General features: G+C 38.3%; 1 protein-coding gene across 1 annotated transcript in view; it reads right to left on the bottom strand.

Annotated features, from left to right (window-relative positions):
• Positions 1-27,790, bottom strand: part of DTWD2 (DTW domain containing 2) — an 81,844-nt gene that overhangs the window by 40,301 nt on the left and 13,753 nt on the right. Inside the window, exons 3-5 of the mRNA XM_053474126.1 lie at positions 15,040-15,130; positions 8,310-8,404; positions 1,930-2,122 (exon numbers count right to left, since the gene is read on the bottom strand). Coding sequence (XP_053330101.1) covers positions 1,930-2,122; positions 8,310-8,404; positions 15,040-15,130 — 379 coding nt within the window. The remainder of the gene's footprint in view (positions 1-1,929; positions 2,123-8,309; positions 8,405-15,039; positions 15,131-27,790) is intronic.

Genomic DNA, 27,790 nt, shown 5'->3' with positions numbered 1-27,790 from the left:
GATGTTATTTCCCATCTCTTACCGCCAACCTTACAGAGGCAACCAGAATCGATGACCTTCCACTAAAGAATGACAGTTGCCTCTCTCTTCATGTAATCCCAGACAGACTCGATGATGTTGAGATCAGGGCTCTGTGTGGGGCATTCCATCACTTCCAGTACAGTATGTATGGTGTCATTGTCATCCTGGGGCCAATTAGATGCCTCTCTGGTGGTACTGCATGATGCTTAAGTATCTGCCTGTACTTCTCAGCACCGAGACACCTAATTCTAACCAAATACTCAACTTCATTTGCAGAAATGGAACTTCTACCATGATTCACTGTTTCCTGCCATTCTTGTGTTTTTGTGAATAGTTGAGTCACTTGGCCTTGCTTCCACATTGGAGGTATGGCTTTTTGGCTGCAAGTTTTCCATGAAAATCACTTCTAACGTCTTTGGATAGTAGGTGGGTGTACCAGGGTTCCACTGTTTTCATCCAATACAGAGCTCATGGCACTGCTGGACATCTTCTGATTGCGAAGGGAAGTAAGCATGGTGCGTCTTTCATCTGCTGCACTAAGTTTCCTTGGCCGACCACTGTGTCTAAGGTCCTCAACATTGTCCATTTCTTTGCGCTTGTTCAAAAGATCTTGGGAAGAACATCTGGAAACCCCTGTCTGCCTTGAAATTTCTGCCTGGGAAGAGACCTTGCTGATGCAGTACCTTGCGTTTTGTTGCTGTGCTCAGTCTTGTCAACATTTTTAACACTTGCCAAACTTTTGAACAGTACTGTACGTATGTATATATTTATCATTTTTAATCTAAACATTTCACAGGTTTACGTAGTATACAAACCCAACTGAAAGGGGGTTGATTCACATGAAAGTCACTGATCATCTCCTGATATAGTCTATAGCAACTAGCGATAACGCAGTGTAATTCTTGCAAATTTCACACTAAAGGTGTTAATGGTTTTTTTCTGTTTAATACGTGAGCGACTATAAACCGGGCTTGTCATTGAATGATTTTCTCCTCTATAGTATACCCAATAGCAATGTCATCAACAATAAAATTGCCTTGCCTAGTCACTTTAAACTCAGAATATCACTGATAGCAAAATCAATAGACTGCACAAAAGTTTGGAAAAAACTACATATGCCACTGTGTTCTTTTGAGTACATTGATGTGACAACATAACTCAGATAAAAGCTGTTGGGTTATGATGTGACTCTTTCACTTTACTATATAAAGTAAATGCTAAATTACTGTGTTTTAGGATAAATAGATGCAATTATCCTAAAATAACAAGAGATCACATACATAAGAAGAACAGCATGATATAATGTAGAATCAATGAGAGAAATACTGCATTCTGGAATTCCAGTATCATAACAAATTTAGCTATGCTCGAACAAAATCAGTTTAGTGTCACAGTAGGGTCAACAAAATCTTGCTTTCAAATTAAAAAAAGAAAGTCCCCAAACTACAAGACTGAATGATATGTACTGTGGGATTCTAAGGATAACTGGTGCCAGTACATTATATATATGGATACGGTTTTTGAGAGTCAATAGTTTTTTTATTCTTAATTTCTACAAAGATGTATCCCTTAAGGTTTATCATTATGTGGCAAATCTCTATAAGCAAGGCTTGGAATAGATAATAACAACAACACATGAATGTCAACGTTCTTCTATTTTTACTGTGTGTTGTATGAGAGATATCAAAGATATAACTGTTTGCGGTGTGAGTCAGTGATCCCCTCTGCAATTACCAGATAACAAGTTTATAAAGGATGTTTCTAAAGCTATAGACATGCAGAAATGTCATGAATCATCACTTTATTACTCACCTTGGTTTGTGGATTCTTTCACTTTAAAAATGCATTATAAAGACATTTCAAATTAAATAATAGCTTTGATGTAATTTTAGTGTGGCTTAAATGTACCTGTTTTGGAAGTCGAAAAAGAGAATTTTTGTAAAATATGTCCTTGGCTTGACTCCAGGTTCCATCTATGATAATAAGGGAGCATGGGTGCTGAACATCTGCCAGGGACATTTCTTCCAAATTACAAGCTTCCGCGCCAGGATACAGAATTAAAGTGCTAGAGTCCTTGCAAACAGATGCCAGTTCTGGATACCTACAATGACAGCCAGAAGATAATTGCACAGCAAGCAAAAACTACATTTCTCTAGATATCATCTTAAAAAATGGGTCCTCCATAGATGAGATGATACACACACACACACACACACACACACACACACACACAACCCTTCAGTTTGGGCTTACATTCCAAGGAACTCTCCGTGTTTTTGACAGAAATCAAATCAGTGCAGACGTAATTGTTGTAAATGACTATTGTAGCTGGAAATGGCTGATTTTCAAGGAAATAGCTTCTTAGGTGTAAAAAGGACCTTTATCACTCCCATCACTCCTGTGTTTCAATGGTACAAGGCTAAATGATAATTAGAAAAGGCTTTTGTAGTTATGTTACAGCTAGAGATGTCCTTGTTTTCCAAGTGACCCCAAACTTTTGAACATTAGTGTGTGTGTGTGTGTATATGTATGTATGTATGTATATATATTTTCCTGTTGACAGATTTTTTTTTAATCAATTCTTTTATTTCATTACATTTTCCTGACGACTGTTTGAAATTTTGCGTGGCAGTGGTTAATGTTTATGATATTTATGGATTTCTGGGTGGCATTTCTATGAATTACATGCAATGCAAACAGGGTAACAACATGTACTTCTCCTGACTGCAACCTAAAATGTTCCTGTCATTTTGAATATCTAGACTAGAGTACTTACACGAGAAAAGGCTACGATTATACATCAGTGTGTTTCTCCTGCAAGGGGAGGTTGGTTTGTCCTAGGCTGGATGAATATATTTTGTAATGTATATTTTTGTAAAATAGTTTCCAATTTTATATCAAATTGTAATTTCTTTGTTGCAAGAGAAACTTGTAAGTGTTGGCTCTTCATAATGTACAATGAGGTCAGGAAAGTAACGCGGCAGCTACCTAGCAAACTCCCACGTTAGTGAGTAAGCCACCAGGAGTTGGGGCTACATAATACATAGTTTTAAAAAATTCCCATTGGCTAGAAAAAGAGCCATATATTGTTTATTATTTTTAAATAATATACATATTTGTAAAGATATTTCTTTAATAATAATTAAATCGGTGGTAAAGTGAGTAAATGAAGAGACCTATGTTTTAAAAGAAAAATCTTGAGATTTTAATAAAAAGCACTTTAAAACGATAATGGCTACTAAACGCCATAAAACAAAGGATTGCTCAAGATCATATACCATTTCCTGTGTATTACTACACAGTTGGCGTAAATAATGTAAATGTGTATTTGAGGAAATAAAAAACATTGGATACACGTATTTTCTTAAAAAGGACAAGCACACATTAAGCTTAATTTGTAACCAAAAATATACTGATTGCTATATGGGCTAAAATCTAAAATGTTTTATGGCTAGTTGACACAAGACCACCAATCTGCATAGCTCAAAAAGAGCAGAAGAGTGCTTGCTGGAGCTTACACCTCTAGCCCTTGCTTAGGACTTTGGACTTTAAAGTTACAGTGTGGCTTGGTGCGTTCATTGGATATCCGGTCATTCCACTTTGGAAATAAATTGGCTATTGTGTACAGCAATGTGGACGTTTCTTATGGCGTGAGGAGTCCAACTCTGCTCTCGCACACAGCTGAACAACCCACACAGCCTCTGCCACAGGTCAGCTCATGCCAAGCTACTGGTGGGCTAGTTCCTCATACTTTGTTGGTTAAAATATACTATTGCATGGAGTAGTTTATTATTAGGATAATAATGCGACAACCTCACTCTGGGTAATATGCCGATTCCCCTAGGCTCCTTGTTAGTATTTTCAATCTATGAGCATGGGAACAGCATTAGGTCACACCTTTATGCCACACATACTCTGTGCGTATTTCCCACCTCTCTAAGGTTTAAGTCGAGCTAGCCCCTACCCATGACCAAAGCCATATCTGAAGGAGAGGCGAGTGCCCGGCATCCAACCCTGAGAATTTCCTATGTATGCTTATTCAATATAGACTCATCTTACAGTGATTTACTCTTACATCATGCCTTCATTTTAGACATGATGTTAAGTTACTTCATGTTAAGCTTAAGTGATATTGCCTTCTCATTACTATGGTATTTGCCAACAAAAAATAACCTCATGTTACCGTAGATTTAAACCACATTAACAGACTGAAACATCTCATGGATGTTTAACTGTTTTTATGTAATGCTGCAGATTTTAGAGAACATTATACTGTATTTTTGAGTGTACTTTATACATTCGATACAGCTTATATAGTTGATGTATGCACCAGCCCAGTTAATAAGGCAATTTATATAATTCGTTTTTAAGCAAATACTTTTTTTCCAACTTGCATAATATCTGTAACCAATCTGTAAGTAAGAAGACTGTCTGAGTAGGAAACGTACTAAATTAAGTACCATTTGTTCTTTTGGAGACAATGATATCCTTAGTCAATACATCATTACAAGGAAGCTTATCTTGTTCTTGAGTGACAAAGTACAATGATGCTAGAACTGTGCAACCAGGTCTGTTTCATCCGAATTTTACTTACTTGGCACAAGACTGAATTCTAATTTAGACAGAAAAATAACATGTTTTCACGTTCTTCTTCTACCATAATTTCAAGTATTTGTTTCAAACTGGTGATAAAAATAAAAACTTGGCCCAAGAATTTTACACGGTATAAAGCACATTATTCACTGACACCACCACAGAGAATTCAGGAGTTTTTGCCAACAGAATGATGGACTTTGTTATCCAAATTGATGGACTAAATAATTCTCTATATCATTTCATTATTTCTTGTAACATACACAGATTTTTTTTATTTCTGGGTGAAAGTTCAAAAGCAATGTAACTTATTTTGCAATTAAATACGGCTCTGTTTTTTCGGAACAGGAAAAACATGCCCTTGTTGTCTTAACTGTAAACAATACAGTATAAATTAATGTTATATAAATCAGTAATATTAGAGTACCAGCACAAATGTCTGTCACTAAAATCATATGCCATTTTTCCTTTCCTTCGCTCTTTTTTTCTCTGCCTCTCCCTAAAAGTCATAGAATGAGATCACAACATGCAAATTGGAACACAGGGCGAGACAAGGTCCAGTCATTCTACAATTGCCACAATGCATCTCCTTCCGTATGTATAGGGAGATGGAAACACTAACTCCGTTTTATTACTGTGTCGATCGTACGTTTTGACTGCTTTGTAATGTATAAAATGCTAAAAGAAAACATGAATTTAGAAGCACAAAAAAAACCATAAAAATGTATGGTGTCTCAGCAGCTATCACCTTGTAATATCTTATTAAGACTCAAAGTGACATTTATAGCAAAGCAACATTAAACTAGAGAAATCGAGTCGGAGGAATTGCATAGATATGGCCCAGTTGTAGAAAAAGTGCCCTTGCGGTTCAGTAACTGCTGCAATCGTTTCAAAACCAAACATATCAAACGTTATTACATTCGCTATAACAACAGTTATTTCCCTTTGAAAGTGTGTTACAGGCACAATGTAAGTAAATCTCAAGACTGCTGAACTTCACTATGGTCCAATAATCTTGTAAACTAGAGACAAATCTCTAGTAGAACAGGCACAATTACTAAAAAGATGGTGTCAGTATATAATTAAAGTGGGTACAGAACACTTACGCCCAGGCCCGGACTGGGACAAAATAGGCCCAGGCATTTAAGACCGAGCAGCCCATTTTTATTTATTTATTTATTGTTAAGGCCCACCCTTCATGTACCATCTTTGCATTTTCCCAAATCACTTAAACATGATAATCATGATAGACACAAACACTTACTCAATCATTTACACAAATCATTAACACATACTCATTAATGCAGTCTCACAAATCATTCAAGCAATTCATCCACACATGAATTCATTAATTCTCATACGCATTCACACATTTATTCATTCATTCTCATACGCATTCAAACTACCCCCTCTACCCATCTACCCCTTCTCACTATGTTCCACCTTATCACTATGTACCTCCTTCCCCACTTCTCAATATGTACCCCCTCTCACTATCTATCCCCTCTCCCCCTTTCTATCCAACCCCTCTCACCCTCTGCCCCTTCTCACTGCACCCCCTTCCCTCACCCTACTTACCTTGTTGCCGGAGTAAGCAGCAACCGCGACCGGGCCCGCCACTCTAGGAGGCCGGGCAGCCCCCACCAGGGCCGGCCTTAGGGGTGTGCGGCCGCACAGGGTTTTGTTTTTTTACTTTATTTAACATCCTCCCTGTTAAATAAAGTTAACAAAAAAAACTTTAACATGGAGGATGTTAAATAAAGTAAAAAAAAATAAAAACACCCTGATGTTTTAATTTAAGCCCTGTGCGGCCGCTTATGCCCTGCTTTAATGAGGCCGCATAGGCCCAGTCAGTCCGGTCCTGGCTGGGCCTATTTTAAGGTAGGGGCCTGGAGCTGCAGCTCCATCAGCCCCTACGCCAATCTGGCCCTGGGCGTGCCCAATGGCCAGTCCGGGCCTGCTTACGCCGGTAATCATTGATCAAATCAGTAGAAATCGAACAGTGGTTTGGTGCATAAGGTTAGCTACAGCATAAGAAGTTTTATGTATTTTCTTTTGAAAGAGGGGCACAATTGACGCTACATAAAATACGACTAAATCTTTGCGGAAATCTCACAAGTATGCATTGTTTACAGCTCCGTCCATCTGGCAGGAAACATTCCCAAAGGTTCGCTGTTCATAAAGCATAGACAGAGTTGAATCTTTAATCTTAATTCAATTCAGTTTCAGCACCTCCACCCCAAGCTTATTCACAAGCAAATCAAAACTGGTAAAGCAGAGGAGTCAGGTCAAGGCAAAGGGGGCATGTAGGGGCTGGGAGGATCAGACTGGAGAGGGAAGGGGTGTGTGAGAGCAGAGGGGAGCGGGAAGGGAGCAGGTCAGGGCAGAGGGATCCTGGAGGTAATGGGTATGAGCAGAGGGGGCAGGAAGGGGCTGGGACGATGACACAGTGATAGAGGGGGTGCGGTGGGACAGGGATCAATCCAAGTGCATTGCACTCTTAATTATTTAGATATATTGTAACTCTGTCACAAACTCACTGCCTGAGATGTGCTGCATTTAAATGTGCTATGCTTGTAAGAAATTGAAGCTAATAGTCAGCTTTCTAGCTGTAAACACTATCTTTGTCTCCGATACACGTATGACGAGATGATGGATTGTACTGGTCTAAGTAGCTCATGCAGAATCGTATCTTTCTGCTTACACAAACCTGAACCTACGTTAATAATTATCTATGGAGGATGTCTGATCTTGCAAAGGAAGACCATGGTTGATGATTAACAAAAACACAAGATCAACAGCAAATGTCCATTAAAAAAAATTAAAAAACGAACAGCCAAAAAATTCAGGCTCGCCACACACAGGATGTAAGGATAACTCTTTGTTCAGGGTACAGGTGGGAGTGTGTGGAGTTCGGTGACAGCGTCCTCTTATGTTTCCTAGTGTTACAGGCACAGGCTTTGTCTAGCCTAGTCAGAAATTGGCCCCTGCTAATGACAGGGTTTCCTTTACCTTATAACACTCTTAATCTTACATTCTGATAATGATCTGGACTATTTTCATAGCTGATATATTTTGCAGCAATCCATTTGTAAAATACAAATGGACTGGGCTATTATTTTCCTAAGGTGCTGGGCTTCCTTCAAATTAGCTACCCAGCAATCAAGCTGAGCAATAGCCCACGAGTACTGACCCTCATATTGTTAATTAGCAATTAAACAACTGATAACTAACTATTGCTCTTGGGCCTGTTGTTCATAAGCATTTTCATTATTTATTAAACCAACCTGCATGTTCTTGTTTAATTGTATGTGCCATTTGCAGGCCCCGTGTCTTTAACTTGTCCTCTAATGTAACATTTGTAATTATCAATATTCTAATACTTACTAGAGTAAATAAGAATTAACTAACGTGCAACTTCCTATACAAAATCTAAATCCTGCAGTCAAGTGTTTTCGGCAAAGTTTAAACGGGTCACAATCAAAAATTTTTGTTGGTTTTCTAAACTGAGGACAAAAATCACCAAGAGATTGGTACTCTGGAACACTATAAAAGGAGTTTTCAAATTACTTGCGTCACTTAAAGAGAACATATAGTTCTAACTTGTCCACTAAGGGGGCATTTACTTAACACAGAGTACAGAGTATTAGAACAGAAAAAGCATTTCCAAGTGCATAGGTTATAAAACTGTTTACCTCTCCTCGCCAAATCGTCGGCCAATCAAAACTTTACACTTGTCTTGCGGAAGGCAGGCAGCTAAAAGGGGTACTGTCCGAAGAACTCTACTCTCCTAAAAGTGGAAGATAAAAATAATAAGCGTTAAATAAAAATACACACAGATTGCTGTTAATAAAGTCGTAATTTCCCCAAATATACAAATTATTTTGGGCGATCATCTCATTTTATAAGCTGTTAATACATTTCAATGTATGGCATTCTAAACTGAGAAAATCCAGCATGCAAGAAACAACATGGTGTACCCTTCTTAAACTAGCAGGCAGCTGGTTGCCGCAGTAAATCCTTTAAGGACCCTGGAGTCTGGGTAGCAGCACCCAATTCAGAACATGATAAGAACTGCTTCTTTCTAAATGAAAGATGAGATGCTGCAAATGTTATTTGCCTTTATAACGCCAACAAGACAGAGTCTTTAATGTAAAAACGCTTACAACACTGAAGCAGGAAAATGCCAGGCAAATACATGTTTGATAAAAAAAAAAAAAAAAAAAAAAAAAAAGGTGCTAATGATCATCAATTTAATATGTAGGTTGAATCACCATATTCAACCTACATAATCAAATAGAAACAGATGTGTAAGAGGAGTCAAACTGAGTGAGGAGCAGCCAAACTCACTAACAAGGTGAGGTTGCTGAAGAGAGTTAAATGTCAAAAGTCATACACAATGGCAGGAGTGAGCACAGCAACAAGACAAAAGGTAGCTAGACTTCATCAGCAAGATCTCCCCTAGGCAGAAATTTCAAGGCAGACATGGATTTCCAGATGTTCTGTGAAGAAGCACAAAGAAACTGGCAATGTTAAGCACTGTAGTGGTCAGCTAAGTAAACTTCACGCTTACTTCCCTTCGCAATCAGTCCAGCAGTGCCATTAGATCAGCAATGGCAGAAAACAGTGCAACCGTAGTACACTCATCTACTGTCCAGAGAAGCCTGGTCAGAAGTGGTCTTCATAAAACACTTCCAAAAAACACACTTCCAATGTGGAAACAAGGCCAATCAACTCAACTATTCTCAAAAACACAGGAACTGCAATGCAGAAAAATGGCAGTAGGTGCTCTGGCTTGAAATATTCGATTGTAACTGAAGGCAGTTTGTTCGCTGAAGGGCTGGAGAGTGACACAAGAATAAGTGTTTGCAGGCAACATTGAAGCATGGTGGGGGGTCCTTGCAAGTCTGAGGCTGCATTTTTGCAAACAGAGTTGGGGATTTGGTCAGAATGTATGGTCTCCTCAGAAGTACAGGCACACACTTATCCATCATGCAATACCATCAGGGTGACATCCGATTGGCCTCAAATTATTTCTGCACCATGACAAAGACCCAAACATACAGCCAAAGTCATTAAGAACTATCTTAAGTGTAAGGAAGAACAAGGAGTCCTGAAAATAATGGTATGGCCCCCAGAAAGCCCTGATCTACACATCATCGAGTCTATCTGGTATTACAAAAAGAGAGGGAAACAACTGAGGCTGCCTAAATCGACACAGGAATTGTAGTTAGTTCTCCAAGATGTATTAACAGCAACAATTAACATGTTTATTCTTGAAAGCATTCTTACATTACAGCATTTTTTCACACCTGACTAAAACTTTTGCACAGTACTGTACGTATTACAAGAACTCTAGAACGTACACATCTGAAAAGATATACAAGATGCAGTATGTTAACATTCTAGGCTAGGAATGATGTCTCCCTCTATGGAAACAAGAGGAGGTTTTTTACATTATATATTTCAAGTATACATAACTTTAATTTGTGGAGAGACAATTCTGGCTTGAGGACAATGTTTGGTATAGCTTGGTTTGTGAAACCTGAAAACATGATTAAGGGCTGAGGTAGAACAAATTCTGTCTCTAATGAAGTATTTTTGCTTTCCTTGGTCTTTTCTTTTGCCATGGAAGAAACTGGCTTGATACTTGGCATCTTCCCAGGGCAGGACACCCAGAGATCTAGTTTGATATGTAGGCATGTCTAATCTCACATATGGCCAGGGTTAATCCCAGGTAGTTTTGAGTAGGAAGGAAAGTAGGCAAGGCTCAATGTTTCTCCTCCTGCCTGCCTGAAAGTGACCCGAAGACCAGGGAAAGCAGCCTGTAGAGTTTGCAGACATGTTGATAAGCTGAGGCCATGTTGTGCCAGGTGCTCGCCCTTTTTGTTCAGTGAAAACAATTCATTTTGTTTTGAAAAGGAAAAAAAAATAGCCAAATTCTTCGAACTTTAGTGAACACTATGGTTATAAACAATCAAGTTGTTTTACATTAGTTATCACTGATTATCCGATGTACTCTAGAGATTTGTTTTAGAGGACACATTCTATTTACATTTTATTAACAGACTCATTTTCAACTCTGCGATTTAGTTGCTACAAATTTTATGCCAAATAGTTTCACATTTGTTAGCGTTTACTCATCACCTGACACATTTATTTCAAAGCTATAATTCTCTGTGCTAAATGGCTGCTGTCTAAAATATATTGGGTGATTAGATGCACGTTTATACCTAATAACACAAGCAGCCTTCTTTTCCCATATATATTTTATGAGGATTTTTTAACCTTTAGTGAGATTCATTTAACACAAAAGATATTTTTTTTCCTATTTGTCTGAATTTTAACAACTATTAGAAAGGAGTATGCAGCTGGCATTTTGCCAGTTCCCAAAACAGTCATAATCGAGGGAAGAGAAACCCTCATTAAACAGGCAGAGCTATTAATTACTATATGTTAATTATGAAATATCCTAATCACCAGGGGTTTGCTCATTTAGCAAGAAACGGTAGAAAAGCTGTCTAAGATTAAGCATTTAACTTCACTTAAATCTTTCATCCTGGGATGCATTCCCTAAAATGTGCGGCTGCGCGCCAGGATTACACGCAGGCCATGCATCAGTAGAGAGATCTATGCCGAGCCGGCAGCTGCACAGACCTCTACCTTCCATGAAAGGACTCTATGGTAGTTCAGGGCCCGGGGCATGTGCCCCTTTTGCCCTGCCTTGAGCAGAGATGCATATCGCTTGGTTATATTGGACACAGAAGTCTGATTTTCAATCTCAAATAACTTACCAATGCATGCTCCAAATTGCATGCAGTAAAATGCACTTAAAGTCCACGCCAAATGGGCTTCAACATGCGTTAAAAATGTGGGGACTAAACTGTCCCTTTAAACTAAAATATTAAAAATCATCAAAATAAAATATAGACAGTGTTATCCACTTTTCCCACTGTATTTTATTTTTTAGAGTTAAGATTTATTTTGTGTACAGGCATTTCAGATTGCCTTAAATCCCCTTCTATCTTCCAAAATTGTCAACAACTTATCCACCACCCTGTTAAGGAATAATGATATGATAAAATGTACTTGTTCGTACATATGCATTTTTGCAGGCTTAATAAGGATGCTCGATTTCTGCTTCAATTTAAAAGGACTACTTGAAATCTCCTCTAGACTGGTACAAACTTTCTTTCTGATTTGAGTGGAAGCCAAGGGCTCACCAGCTATCAGCAGGGTTCTTAGTTGCTTTTAATGTAAAATATTTTAATAAGGACTTTTGAGCAAATCACTGTACTTTCAAGTATTTATTTTCTGCATCTTTCTATTCATGAGTACGCGGCTTCTCAGAAATTTTCCCCCATACAACTTGGGAGATTGGAGATTCGGGCTCAGTTAATTAAAAATTAGAAACATTTAAATGTCAAGCAGAACAGCCAAGTAAAAGCACAGACTTGCAAAGTGAAAACAAGCAGGAGGTTATCCCAAGAGGGCTGGTGATGCATTGAAAAACGAGAGATATAATCAAAAAACGTGCTAATGCGTTTTAAATGAAATGCCTTTTAAACATATGGAAACCAACTGCACTGTACTGTCTGAGTAAAAAGAAGTAATCAAATAAAAGTCACAAATCACATGTTTTACAAAATTTTACATAGAATGTTGCAAAACACAGTATGACCAGTTAACCATTTGATCCCACTCCTAGGACACCAAGAGGAGTCAATTCACTAAGCGTGGAGTTGTAGGTGATTTCGGGGTGGGGAAGGATGAGAACATTCATCTTGTGAGAAAGTCTAGCACAGTAACCCATAAAAAATGTCAAAGAAAGGATCCAGTCAGGAATCAAACGCTGTCTAGAGTTTTGGTGGCTATAAGTAAAACCACAAGCAAAAAGGCATAAATAGACACTTTTAAAATCAGAGCATCCCAGGAGATATTGACCCTCTTCTTGACGTCCTCCTAGGTAGCCATCTTGTTGAACCTCCTTGGTGGTGGCCTTGCTATACCAGAGTTATCACTTTTTTTGCATGAACCTCAAATGGTTAACTGTGTGCCATTCATGCAAAATAAATATAATCTATCTTAGTGGAGCTTTAGTGCCAACAAAATGTGAGGCTGAAGCAGATCACACCTAATAAGGACACAATGGAGCAATTCACACTCGATGACAGACAGAGGGAAACAACGGTTTGATAAAAAGTTCTGCAAGGGGAACGGTGATGATCTTGGGTCTGTTTGATGGAATTAAAAGCATGGCTCAAATGACATGATAATTAACTTTTGATATGTTTCAATTAACTTCATCTTCAGCTCTTCGCCAACAGAATATAATTAACTGTCAGTAGATTTTTATATAATAGGATGTCCGAGGTAAGCATCACCTCTAAAACCAGCATCTAGTTGGCTTTTCAGATTCAGCTTCTTAAACGATCGAAAGCAAAGGATTTGCAAAGGAGGTTACCAGTTAAGATTCATGCTCTTAGAACTGGTTGGTTAGCTTATTGAGACCTTTTAACCATTTCCATGCGTAGGAAATGCAAAGCACAGAAGCGGCCCTTTCTCTTCTACGTTAATTTCCAACATAAGAAACGCAAAACATATACATTAGCTGTATGTTTATGGCCTGAGTCACTCAATAACATGATGAAGTGATGCCTTTTCGAAGTGATCTGCTGTGTTTCTGCTAGGATACGCTTTACAGCCCCTAATTCGATAATAAAATATAATGGGCAGGTTGAGGAGGCCAAATGGTCCATATCTGCTCCTTGCAGCACACGTTATATATTTTACACTCTTACAAGTCATTTGCAGTGTTATACATCAAACACGCTTTTTTAAGCACACTCGATGCGCACTGCTTTTAGCATTTCTACCAGCTGGACATATATCTGACAATTATAGCTTTCACGTTCTCTAATGACCTAACTCCATTTTCCAGCTTCACACCATATTCATTATTCTCAATTCAAAGTCACCTTGTGGCATTCAGCAGTTTTGCTATAGTAATTTATTTCCAAAGTTGCTTTTCTTTTATTCATTCATTAATTAATAAAACATTGGGGAGGGGGCGGTAAAGGGAGCGCTGGCAGGAGAGCTTTGTTTTAACTCTTCAACTTCACTACACATCATAAAGACTTAACCGCAGTGGGCTTCTGTGTATTTGCTCCAAATATCTGGTCTATGAACACTACATCATTTTAATAGTACGCTATAGTTTTAAGGCATTTCTTGATCCCTTCAAACCATTCCATTTTTATTCTTTCATATATTTTCATTTCAAAGATCACAGTATTGTACCTCCAGAAATGTGAAATATCAAAGGTAAGGCTTTGCAGAGCAAAAAAAACGCAGTGACAAAAGCAAGTGTATGCCAATTAGATGACAGATAGAATGTATATGCAGGTTGAAAAAAGGACAGAATAAAGGTTGTTTCAGGACAGAGGTCTCCGTTAAATGAGTGCGTGACAAGGAAAACACTCATGAGGTTGAAATATTCTACGACAAGGATGGGAATGACAGTTCTGCATTTAGGAGCTAATTAAAATGTCTATAATAGCCTTTCTACATTCCCACTAAAAACAGTTACTGCAAGCTCTTAAGTGAAGAGGATATTCTTGTAAAAATATCTTAGTAGCTGGGATAACTGCCCTGAAGTGACAATTCAGCAAGTTTACCAAAAAAAAACACAACTGTAATGTATGACCTCATATAAACTGAGCTTTCTTCGATGATATATAAAAATTTACTTTGTATTTTGGCGAAAGCAGGCTGCCCCTCAATACCGTACAGAGAAAGTCACAAAATTCACTAGAACTCCCTACAAAGGTAGAGACGGGGTCATGACTATGGAAAGGAAGAAATAGACAAATACTTATACAATAAAGGTTAGATTGATTTGCTAATTATCTTTCTAAAACATATAAAATCTTTTTATTTTTTCCATAACATTATTGAATATCCTTATCAAAAAAAAGAAGAAAGAAAAATGGAATAGCAGTTGTAGCAGTAATTATATTAATACATTAAAGTAACCTAAGAATGCTTTAACAAGAGTGTATTATTATTATAATGTTTATTTTTTTAATCTTCCAAAACAGCCCTATTATGTCAACACTGGCCATAATTAAATAACTCTTTGCATGTTACTTTTAATGAGCTATCAAACTGCATTTAAAGCATCTGTGCCAACTTTTTTGCCTGTAGGCACATGAGATATATAGATAGAAAATGATTATTTTAAAAATTCAAGGGTAAACAAAACCAAAGTACAAATGCAGCGCTAAGCACATTTTAGTGCACACCTCATCGGATTAATAGTAAAGTGCCGCAGATGTCGAGGTCAGGCGTCTTCCTTCTGTTCTTCCCACAGTTCTGGAGCCAAGCAGGTGGCTGGACCTCAACACTTCCCATAGCCTTACTCACCTCTGCTGGGTGCTGAACAATGTACAAGCAGGTGGAGACGTGCAGGGGATGCGCTGGCAGGAAAGGACACAGGCACACCTTCTGAGGACGGCTACCAAAAAGGGAGAAAAAGCCCACGTTAACAGATGTCGGAAAAAAGATGTATGACAGAAGTGCTGGTAGAACGAAGAAAATCCGGGAGCATTTGAGTGCCGGGGATCAGGACACATTCCCCCCCCCGGGAGACCTGGTCAATTTTCATAGTCTATGGCTACAGACTTATAAACAGCTTACATTTTAACCAGAGACATATAAAAAAAAAATTTTTCAAACTGTATACTCTTAACCAATTAATATTTTTTTATGAAAAGCCGTGATATCCCTCAGCAAACATATCCAGTATAGCTGGTTGTACATACTTACAGTACGTACAAGTCCATGTAGTTAAGAGAGAAGCCAACGCACGCTCTACAAGATTAAAGTGATGCAGTAGGGATGCACTGAATACGTATCAGTGGACCAGCGGCACCCCCTGCCATACACTGGAACTTGGTACTAGTGTAACTTTTCTTTGGTGTAGTTTAGAGTATGCAATATACAGATAAACGTAAAACTGGGATTTCCTTCCATATTATTCTCAAAGAAAGAAAAGCTAGGCATAAAATAAATGTTTCCCAATTATACCACTCTTTTGGTAATTTTGGTGCACCTGCTTTTGAAACTTATCACTTTGATGACCCTCAAAGTTGGCTGCAGGTCATGGGAGTTTTAATTAAGAGATCGTATTTTTTTTTATAAAAATAGTTATGTTCATACTAAAAGATGTTTGTTTAATCCATTCAGAAGGGTAACAGATGGTAGGACACCTACCACAACACAATATCACCTTGTAAACTGTGATGAAGCAATTGTCACAAGCTTAGAAGCTAATCCAATAATAGATCAGTGACCAGCATGCAGGGATCTATCACTTTTGTTACCATGAAGCTGATGGTAGTATCCATACACAGATCTTTTCTATCAATATTAAAAGTCTTACGTGTACATTTAAACAAGCAAGACCTGCAGGAGGGGAAAAGGGCTGCAACAGACCTGCAAGCCCACAACATTACAGACAGGTGTCTTTAAGCAGGGGAACTGGAGTGCCACCATAAGTGAGACAAGTGGTTACCATTCTGAGCCAAATTGGCCGACCACATATCTTACACATGGTTGGCATTTTTAATTAACAGAGTGATTTTATCACACTGGGGTTTATTCACTAAACATCAAGTTATAGGTGATATGTGGTGAAATTATGTATTCCATCTCACTATAAACTATTAACTGACTAAACTGTGAGTTTGCACCTGAGATTAGCATTTCATTTCCCTAGGTTCACTATGTATTATGAACGGTGTATCGACAAGTGAATAAATAGATACATTATGAGAGACTAATTTATACAAGGGAAAGCTTGCTGAAAATGGTCCTTCATAATGCTTACCAAAACTCAAAGAAATTCAATATTTCATCTCGTCTCATGGTTTAGCAAATTACCATTTTATTCTATAATATCATTGCTAGGTACATTTATTCAGTAGCATCCATCATTACAATATTGTATATTTGCTGTCCTTGTCATTTTGACTACTACCTTGGTGTGGACTGCTAATGGAACCAGTGCCACGCTGTGTACTTGCCAATAAGATAGATCATGTGTGTTTTCTAGAAAGACTAATTGATTCATAACATGTCCCTTTGTGGTTAGTTCCATCACCTATGAGAGATGCAGCTTTCAGAAATTGCAGAGCTCCAGGCATTCTAAAATTAGTTATTGGTCTGGGAATAACACAATGCGACATCTTCAAAGAAACAGAGACCCACATACTACATGAATGGGGATGACACACTGAAGGGTTACAGCCATGAGCTTTTGCAGCATTTTGAAACCTGATGGCCATGGTTTAGAAGGAACCTTTACAAAATACACACAAAAAAAAGATGCCATTGAGTCCTTCCAGAAAGGGCATTGCTTATACCAGTGACTTCATAATATAACAAAAATCCAGAGATTGTCAGAATATTTCCACTTGGTTCCAGATTACAACTGTAAACTTTCCTTCCTGATTCTGCAATGTGGGATTTATAAAATGAAAGCAGCATTTAGCAAGCATTTCACCATAACATCACTTACCTGTGCTCATCTCAAACGTCAGTAGATAAATGTTTGAATTCTTTAACTTGTATACTCAAAGAAATAAATGCTACAAGATATCAGAGACACATATAAAAACAATTAAAGCTGACCTCAAGAATTAAATGCCCCTCTATTGTCCAGACAAATACACAATGATGGATTTCTTATGACACAAGTAAAATGAATAAAGTGTCCTGACATGCAGTCAGCCAACGAAAGCCATATTATATAAAAAAATAAATGAGGGTGCCAGCACGGCATATCACGATTTGAATCTCATTTCCAAGTATGTCTGGTGTGACAAGGCAGAGACAACAGACGGAAAAAAGATAGAATCAACAATTATAGACATGCCTGAGAGCTGCAGTTGTGAACTTTTTTGATGCTTGTGTGAATTTAAAGAAAATAAGACAGGCTATTCAAGCATTAGGGAATAGCTAAAAGGGGGGAATATATATATATATATGTATATATATATATATATATATATATATATATATATATATATATATATATATGAGTAAGGCTGTGGAGATTAAATAATGTATAATTCAAATAATCTGTAATGATAATTTTGGTTGGTTACCATTTTTTGTATAAGAACATCTAAGAACAGATAACTAAATATTGAAGAATAAAAGCAATAAAAAGGTAAGACGATACATCTGTGTTTTGATAATGGACGATGTTTTATTTCAGGCTGAAGAAAATTGTACAAATTCTATCAAACAATAAAAAAAAGTTACTGAAATAGATGGGATTTCCACTACTTCGAACTACTCGGAGCTATGACGTATAAAGACATCCTCCCCGTTATCTGTATAGGTCCATCCAAACATTCCCATTCCCTGCAGTGTTCCTGAGTAAACCATTCTGCGTAGCCTCCCTTAGAAGCTACAAAGCATGTTGGCCCATTTAGTCTTGAACACTGGAGTTATCGGAGAACCACGCTTACGCATGTCTCTCCATGTATGTGAAAATAAACAGGCAGCTAGATTAATGGTAGAACAGGGATTAGTGAAGCATGACTTTCTGTTAAATCATTTCATCTCATAGGATCTATTCACTAAATTTTTAAATAATACATTAATACTGAATCATTGTCAACGCAACTCTACACCCAACTTATACATTTTATTTTCAGAACCAACCACACTAAATGACCTCAGAGCTGGTTTCATTGACCCCCTTGGTAGGGGTACAGAAAGGGAGACCCCAGAAACTTCAGAGCAACTTGAATATACACTACAGTTCAAAGGTTTGGGTTCATTTAGAAATGTCCTTGCTTATTTGCTAATTTCATTCATTAAATAAAATTAAATGGATCAGAAATACAGTGTAGACATTAATGTTGCAAATTATTATTGTAGCTGGAATCTGATTTGAATGAAATATCTTTATAGGCGTAAGAATCCCTTAAGCAACCATCACTCCTGTGTTCCAATGACACGTTGTGGTCTATAATCCAACACTTTTGCAAATATGTTAGCACAGCTAGAATTTTCCTTGTTTCCCATGAAAACAGCTAAGTGACCCCAAACTTTTTAACGGTAGTGTAGGCGTGTAAGTGATTTTACATACATGTGACCGCCATTACCAATCCTCATATTCTTTCTCTTGGGAAGAAATAAAACCCTTTAACTGACAAATAATTGGTTTGTATTTAGAGCTGCAATAGGTCATGGTTATAGAAATTTCTTTCTAGTTCTGTTACATCCTTTTTTTTAAAAAGAAAAAAAACCTGCTAATGGTGGGGCAAACACAAATAAGCCTGACGTACATTTTGCCAAGAACTGGCTATGTCAAGGGTGAAAGGCATTTATGGGTTTTTTTGGGAACTCATTTAGAATTGACAGGTCTTCTCTTATACACTTTATTTATCTTAGCGTTTCTCAGCATTTCTTTTTTTTTTTTTTTTCCTTTTCAACCAACAAAATGCGTGATTTCTTTAACCAGGTATCCCCAATGCACAAGTTTAGTTTAGTACATGCCGCCTCTTATAACTACGTCCTATCAGATACCATTAACAGTAGGGATTAAGCAGGTTCGGAAATCCCTCTGGGTCCTATATTACCACAAAGTGCACAAAAACCGATACGCACGGGCGTGTTTTTGTAGACCTTGGGGCAGCTAATAAGCAGGAAATGTCTATTGAAATGTGACAAGTAAAACAAAAACTTACCAGGCAATAAAATGTTGAAGTTTCCAGTGCTAAAACACCAGGCGGACTAGTAACTCAGTCCCTTACGAGCAGACAGACCTCTCTGATATTTCTGACCGTGCTAATGAGCATTTTAAGGAAAACACAATAAATCCACACACAGAAAGCGAAACGGAGAAACGCAGCTTCACCTCTGCCAAGGTTTAACAGGCGTGTTAATGCCATGTCCAAGACGTGATTATTGCGATTATAAACCAATGACATAAAAACAGTTAGTATTTTGGTTTTGCATGTTGCAATAATTAGGTGTGAGGGAAATGTATCACATACAGTTGCCTTAAAACACATTGCTACAATTCTAGCTTCGAGAAATCAAATCAAACACAAACTATACTTTCAGGTTTTTGGTCGGAAATCAGCAGAAATTTGACCTGGAACAGGCTTAGGAAGCAAGAGGCCAACCACTCATTTACCCCATGAAGAGAAGGTCAAAGAATATCAGAGACCTTTTCTAGATGAGATTTGGCCTAACAAAGAAAAGAAAAACAGAACACTTTCAGAAACAAAGGCCAAAATCATAATTTAGAATTATAGAGAGACCTAAAATTCCAATAAAAAAGCCCCCTTTTTCAGGTTTGCGTGAGTTAACCTTCCTTTCTAGTTGGTTAAATGGGAAGTCTTATGGAGGCAAAATATGTATTTTCTTTTCCTTGAGCATAAAAAACCTGGTTTTATTCAACACCTCCCTTATCAGAAGGCCTGTAGTCAGCACTGTTGTCAGTCATGTAATATTTTTGATGGCTTTCCGTGCTCAAACACCACAGTGAGCTGATCCTTGATGGCAATGCTCATGAAGACCTGCTTCTACATTGAAATTCATTCTTCCACGGAACTTCAATAGTCAGAGCGTCAGGCTGGCCGATTAAGTCTGGGAGATTGGTCTAGCAGATTGGGTTGATATAGCGCCACTAGATACAGATGACTAATATGGAGCAGCCTGAAAACATTATATCAGCCAAAAAACTAGATCAAATTAAAAGAACACAAAAATCAGTAAAATCATTTTTAAAAATGTACTTGTATCTTATGCTAGTTATAGAAATATTAGAAAGGAGTTCCCCACTAACCACCATAGTTTAAATCATGGATGCCTGCAACGCAAATCTCTGAGTAGGAAAGTAAAAAAAGAGAGACGGTATTCATGTCACGGGAAACATATGCTGTCATTTCTTTGCCTTTCACTATATGAGGCTCTAATAAAGTGGGATGATTGACATTTTGGTGAATATAAATTGTGTCTGTGGTTCCGCTCAAAAAAAAAAGGTTATTGAGAATTTATTAAAATCTTTAAGAAATATTCAACTCATGCTTACTTACTTATTATTTTCATTGGTTCTCAGATCCAATGTGATGTCCTTGATTTTAACATAAACCTTTATGAAATACTATTTGAAATTCTTCAAGGAGACTGAACTGAATAAAGTGTCAGTTGTAGGTGATATTATCAGTAGCTTGGTTGTGTTTTTGATTAAGCATTTGTAGTGCAAAATAAGTTAGGCACTTTTTTGTCCCCTAATTTCACCTATATTGTATGCACGCTGAGTGAAGTATCTGTATGAATATGTGGATCATTGCAATGCCGCTTTAGCTGAATATTACCTATGCGTGAGCTCAATACATATTATGAAGGACCAATCCAATTAAACTTCTGCTAAAGGAAGAACTTGCCTGGCCAGTCTATTTACACATTGAATTATGCTTCACACTGGTCAGTTCTGGCCTTCTTCCTGGACAACCAGCCATTCATAATAACTCTCTTTTTCTCAATAAGCATTATATCCAATTGACATTTAACACGAAAAACACATGAATACCGTATTTGCTCGATTATAAGACGAGGTTTTTTCCAGAGCAAATGCTCTGAAAAATACCCCTCGTCTTATAATCGGGGTCGTCTTCTAATCAGACCCCAAAAAAATGGCTGGGGCCATGCTGCTTACCGGTCGCGAGCAGCGTCTCTTCCGTTAGAAGCAGGAGGACAGGAAGCTTGTAGCTTCCTCACAGAACTCTATCTCCCCCTCCCTCCTCTGGGGGCGGGGCCAGAGAAGTTGCTGGTACAGCCGGTCCCCTGCAGAAGTCTTCGAGTGAGAGATCTGCAGTTCAGGTAAGGGGGTGGGGGAGGGTTTTTTTGTAAGTATGTGTGATTAATGTGTGAAGTATGTGTGATTAATGGAATGAATGAGTATTTAAATGTTTGTGAATGTGTGTTTGTGTGTGATAGCATGGATGTGTAAGGGGGGTGGGGGTTGTAGCATGGCATAGGGAGGCTGTAATCCCACTACTATCATCCCCAGGTTCCAGCATGTACTGGCTGCCTTGGCTTGATAGGAGTGTGATTGCTGTTAGCAGCAATCACACTCCTATCAAGCCAAGGCAGCCAGTACATGCTGGGTTAAAAGGCATATCATGGGGCTGAGTGGCATATAGGGGGTTAAAATGCATTTCTGGACCTCCAGAAATGCATTTTAACCCCCTATATGCCACTCAGCCCCATGATATGCATATATACCTCCAGAAATGCATTTTAACCCCCTATATGCCACTCAGCCCCATGATATGCCTTTTAACCCCCTATATGCCAGAGTGGCATATAGGGGTATAAGGCATATCATGGGGCAGAGTGGCAAATAGGGGGGGTATAAAGCATTTCTGGGGGCAGAGTGGCATAACTGGGGGGGGCAGGTTGGCAAATAAAAGGAAATTTAAAAAATATATTTACATGAATTAATATTTACTGGTAAAACTTTTTTTCCTATAGGGTCGTCTTATATTCAGGCTTTTTGTTTTTTTCCTAAATTAATATTTTGATTTTGGGGGGTCGTCTTATAATCGGGGTCGTCTTATAATCGAGCAAATACGGTAATATGTAATGGCAATACCATCATACCATATTGAAATCAGTGTTTGGGATAGGCCTAGTGAAGGAAAATTTTAATGCTTCCGCATACCAAGACATTTGGGACAATGCTATGGTTCCAACTTTGTGGAAACATCTTGGGAAAGGACCTTTTTTAATCCAGCTTGACTGTGCCCCAGTGCACAAAGCAAGGTCTATATACAGATATTGGAACAAGCAATGTAATTAAATTGGGGATTGCACCAGGACAGACCAATGGCAGCATCCCCTGGCACCTTGCTTAACCCACTGATGCCTTCTCCACTGAACTATGCGATATGACATCATGTCCCGGCAGTCCGCTAAAGAACGGCGAATGGCTCTGATTCCAAGAGACTATGGAGGTTTGCAACCTGCATTAATTTGTATGTAATTTCACATTGTTTATAGGAGCTTTGTGAATATTTGTGCAATTCTTGATTTTAAAAAGGGGTCAGTTGTCGTAAACAGTCCCATGGAAGGATGTAAGGTATTTAAAAAAAATACATGAATAGAATTCTAAAATAAAATGAAATAAAAACACCATGAGATGCATGTTAACCCCTTAACGTCCATTGCCGGGTCAGGCACGTCATGCAAAACGGTCACTTAACGACCTATGACGTGCCTGACAAGTCATGAGAATTAAACAAGCTTAGAAAGTGATCAACGATCACTTTCTAAGCTTAAACGGTGTTTCTATAATGCCTTGATGTCGAGGCATTCAGCAACACCGAGATCGGCATCATGGGCCATGTCTGGCCCCTCCCCGGGGCGTCAACATCTGCCCGTTTTAAAAGCGTTTAGGAGGCGATCAACGATCACCTCCTAAACTTCAATGGTTTCGCTGGAATGCCTCGATCAGGAGGCATCCAGCAACACCAAATACTTACCCCAGGGCGGGCTGTGACCGCTCCGGAGAGCGGCCACAGCCGCAGCTGCACGCAGTCTTCACCATCAAGGGTTAAAATACTAGCATTTGAAATACCTTGGGGTGTCTAGTTTTCAAAAATATATGGTTTGATGGGGTAAATTGAATTTGCCGGCTTCAAAGATGGTCCTATTAGGACATGGGGGCAGAATGACCAGATGTAAAAGTTCCAAGTTAAAAAATGTGCACTTCCTAAATGTGGCGTTTTACCTCCCAACCAACCTGACAAACCCATGCATGGGGGGTATGACTGTACTCGGGAGATGTTGCTGAACACATATTGGGGTGTTGTTTGAAAGTGATGTATAAAATTGTTAAAATTGTTAAAATTCTAGCATTTGAAATACCTTGGGGTGTCTAGTTTTCAAAAATATATGATTTGATGGGGTAAATTGCATTGGCCGGCTTCAAAGATACCCGAAATGGCACATGGGGGGAAGAATTACCAGATTTGGAAAAAATGGTTTTGAAATAGCAAAACGCTACTTGTACTTAATGCTCCATAACGTGTAGAAAAAAGCAAAAAAACATAAAAACATTGGGTATTTCTAAACTCAGGACAAATAGTAGAATATATTTAGTAGGTTTTTTCATTAGCTTTTTTGGATGAGTAAAAGATTTTTGGGGTAAAAGTCAGAAAATGTGCATTTTTTTTACATTTTTCATCATATTTTATTATTTTTTTTATGGGAAATTAGATATGATTAAAACAATGGTATCTGAAGAAAGCCCTTCTTTTCCTGAAAAAAAACAACATATAATTTGTGTGGGTTCACTAAATGAGTGAGGAGAAAATTACATCTAAACACGAACACCGCAAAAGTGTTAAAACAGCCTCGGTCCCAATGGTACAAAAGGTAAAACACAGCCTGGTCCTTAAAGGGTTAAATAAAGCTTGGTGTTTACAACATCAATTACACAATGCCTGTATATAACAGAGCTGTTACAACAATTAATTCCTGCATTAAAAATAAAATAAAGTTCAAAAGGCATGTTCTTTGGCTTATGCCAGAAATTAAAGAAATATTACTCAGTGAGTGGTTTAAAAGTACCACGCAGAGGGAGAAAAATGACCTGCTGTGAAAAGCAATCATTACGTTTCATAAACAAGAATCTAAACGAAAGTATCACACAGGTGCAATTAAAGCACAATTTATGTATTTCTTAGAAAAGTCTTTTTTTTTGTTTAACAAATAAACTAATAAGAAAAATGTATTATGTAAGTAATGATCTCTGAATCTTGCTGAGTCCTCAACTCTAATCATCTACCATCCACATCTTAAAGATTAGTTTGCCCTCCTTATGAATGTCCATGTTCTGCATTTGGGCACAAGAGGCATATGTACATAATAAAAAAGGCTCTTATAGTAAAATTTAATGATCATTTAATCCAATTTCAGAGTGTGAGGCATGTTCTGGACCTTCTGGGGTCCAAGCTGAATACTACTTCCCACTACCCCATCACAATCCTACCTCCTCCAGCTTCAAGCTTATTTTACCACTTAAAACTTCAACATTTTTTTTATACCAAATACTAGGTCCTCACTTGCCACTATGTAGCATAAAGGGGATTTGGCTTTATTTGCTATATTTATTTACTCCTACACATCTCTTTTGAAACAGGTTTTTATTTTTTTGTATTATTGGCATCTCCGTATTTTACAAATTATCAAACTAAATTTGTTGTAAAAATGAAAATGATATGTTTAACGCAGTTTATGTTAGCATACTGGTTCCAGTATATGTGTGACATTGCTTACACTAAACACTAAAAATGATGTATAAACGTCTTTCTTTTCTTCGATTTCTATATCCCTTTGGCTCCACCCCTTGAATACCACAGTTGGCGGAGGAGTCATGTGAGCCCATCATACACATGACCCGCCCCCCTTTGTAGGCATAGATCACAAGTCGGACACACCAAAGGCCAGCCCGTGCACCCATATTGCACATATAGGACCTATCCAGCGCCCGGATTGCATATTATCTTTGTCACTGCCTATCTCTCCCCTTTCTCTGCATCACTTACCTAGCTGAGGTCCTGTGGTGGGAGCGCAACGCCTCACGCTCACTGCTCCATTGCGGTGCGCAGCTTCCCTTCTGAGCCAGGGATGGATCCAGAGCCTGACCTGGCGAGAGACACTCACCATAACATACATACATCCAGACACTCGACACTAACACACATGCACACAAACGTACCCACTCAAATTAACACAACCAGACATGCACACATACCAACATACGCAAAGACATGTTCACACACATAATGCCCAATGCATAAGGAGGCATTCTGCAGAATCAACCATGCTTTTGTAAGAGGGGGGATAGAGACCACTCAACTATCATAAACATTCAAGTGCCTACAATGGCTGGAGTGTCCGTTTAAGGGCTAATCTACGACTCCAAACTTAATGGTGCGCTACAACTGCTAACAGCATCAACTGACCCTTGCCTGGTTAAAGAACATAGTTGTGGCCCCAAAAAACACTCATGGACTTGGTATCAGAGCCACATTTATTGTGACCAGGACAGTTCTAACAGTATGCACCGCACAAACAGAAGAAGGGTGGATTAGGTTTTGCTTCAGTGAAGCTTCAGGAATATGAGGAGAAAGCACTTGTCTTTCTATGTGGGTGTTTCGCCCTGTACTTCGAGTGCCTTCGCGCTGCCGCTGTGACTTACATTCTAGTTATACAAGCGCCTCCTTGAATGAAGATGATATGATGAGAATGACAAGGAAAAACCCAAACTGACTTTTAAGAGGACGTGAACTGGAACAGCACAATGGTGATAAATTATGCAACGAAGAGAAAGCTGAAATGCTTTCATCTCAGACTTGGAGCATGGAGCAAATCCACAGAGCAGCTACTGTATCTCCTCTAATGTATGCTTTCCTGTCAGTGCACATCATCTTCACTCTGCTCCTCAGACACCTTATTTACATTTGTAAAGTGAAGTCACTTGTTTCCCTCTTATTTTCTCTTTGCAGCTGTGGCACGTACATTGCATTTTCCCTTCTCTATTAATTGTGCGTTCTGATGAATTGCAAAGTACCAAAGCATCCCTGACAGTGTTTGACGGGGCACAGCTTACAATTTACAAACAAATCTAAAATTTGAGTTGTGTCAGCCTTCTGACTTTTTCTCCTAAGCCTTTGCTTTGACACAGAAGCAAACAGCAATTTAGCATATTTTATTTCAACACATCAAAACTGAATGTATACCCCTTTAATGAGAATCCAGACATACATATATATATATATGTGTCAAATTGTTATGTTATATACTACTTGCTATGTCCTGTCTACCCATTGTACAGAGCTAGGGAATTTGATGGCGCAATATATAAAACAATAAATTATATATATATATATATATATATATATATATATACACACACGCATACACATATATATCAAAAACAACCACAAGAACAGGTGGGTATGTACTGGGGACCTCCTTGGGTCGGCTAGTCCTAGACAAACCTAATCAGATAATTGGCAGGTTGTTGGCGTGGTCAAGCATCACTGCTCTGCCCAGAGAAAGAAAAAACTGACCCGGAGATCCAAGGTACCAGGGCTTCACCCAGAGACTTCTTGGATATGGGTATGCCGTACACACATATCTTTACGTTGTGCAAAACAAAGGATATGACAATTTCAGAAAAATCTATTTAGTGCAGAAAGGATAATCTCTTTGATACTAAAAAAGGTACATGCGAAAAAAGGTCCATATTATATGTATAGAGAAAAGAAATGGAAGGGGGCGGGGGGGGCAAGCATTTTTCTACTATCTTTGCATGTCATGTACATTTCTATGAAAATGTAAATTTTTACTGACACTCCAGTGGGGAAATCAGTCAGCCATATCAGCCTGAGATAACATCTTTCTATGGGACGCATGCATTGAATTTCATATTGGACTTGCCTCTGGCAGCAATTGCGACAGGGAACTAGCAATCTGAATAGCATTAAGTTCCAGAACGACAGTTTACTTTTCCATTCACTTCTGTTATAGTATATGCATGTATATTTTGAAGATATAGCGCTCACAGATGTAATTAGAGCTTTGCTATTTGCTGTATAATAAGGGGGCATACAATAAGCATACCTGGGATCATCCAGGCTCCAGCAACGGAGCCCTCCTTTTTTAGGATGCGGGTAGGCATTTCGGGATCTTTAAACACCATGAGATAACTTTCTTATGTGTACAGAAAATCTTGTTAAAATGTAGTATTTGGGAAAGTGATAGATTGGCTTTATAGGTCCAGTTATTTAAGACAATGTGAGCAATATATTTCCCTAGTTGTTCCTTCCATGTATTAATGACAACTATTCAGAGAAACTGAATAAAGATAATTTGGAGTTGAATGCACAAAAAAATCCATCCACCCCTCCATAATAAAGGTTGTAATCATTAGAAATATAACCACCCACGTAAAACCTATTATTGAGTGGAACAATTAAGTAGCGGTCGTTATCTCAGCAATTAACTGAATCCATATCCCTGAAAAAAATGAGTCGAAGAACAGTTTAAAACATCCATAATCAGCAATGTGGGAAAT

This window comes from Spea bombifrons, chromosome 1 (assembly GCF_027358695.1).
Source record: "Spea bombifrons isolate aSpeBom1 chromosome 1, aSpeBom1.2.pri, whole genome shotgun sequence".
Lineage (NCBI taxonomy): Eukaryota > Metazoa > Chordata > Amphibia > Anura > Pelobatidae > Spea > Spea bombifrons.
Note: the sequence above shows the minus strand (reverse complement) of the source record. Positions and strands in the feature narration are given on the sequence as shown.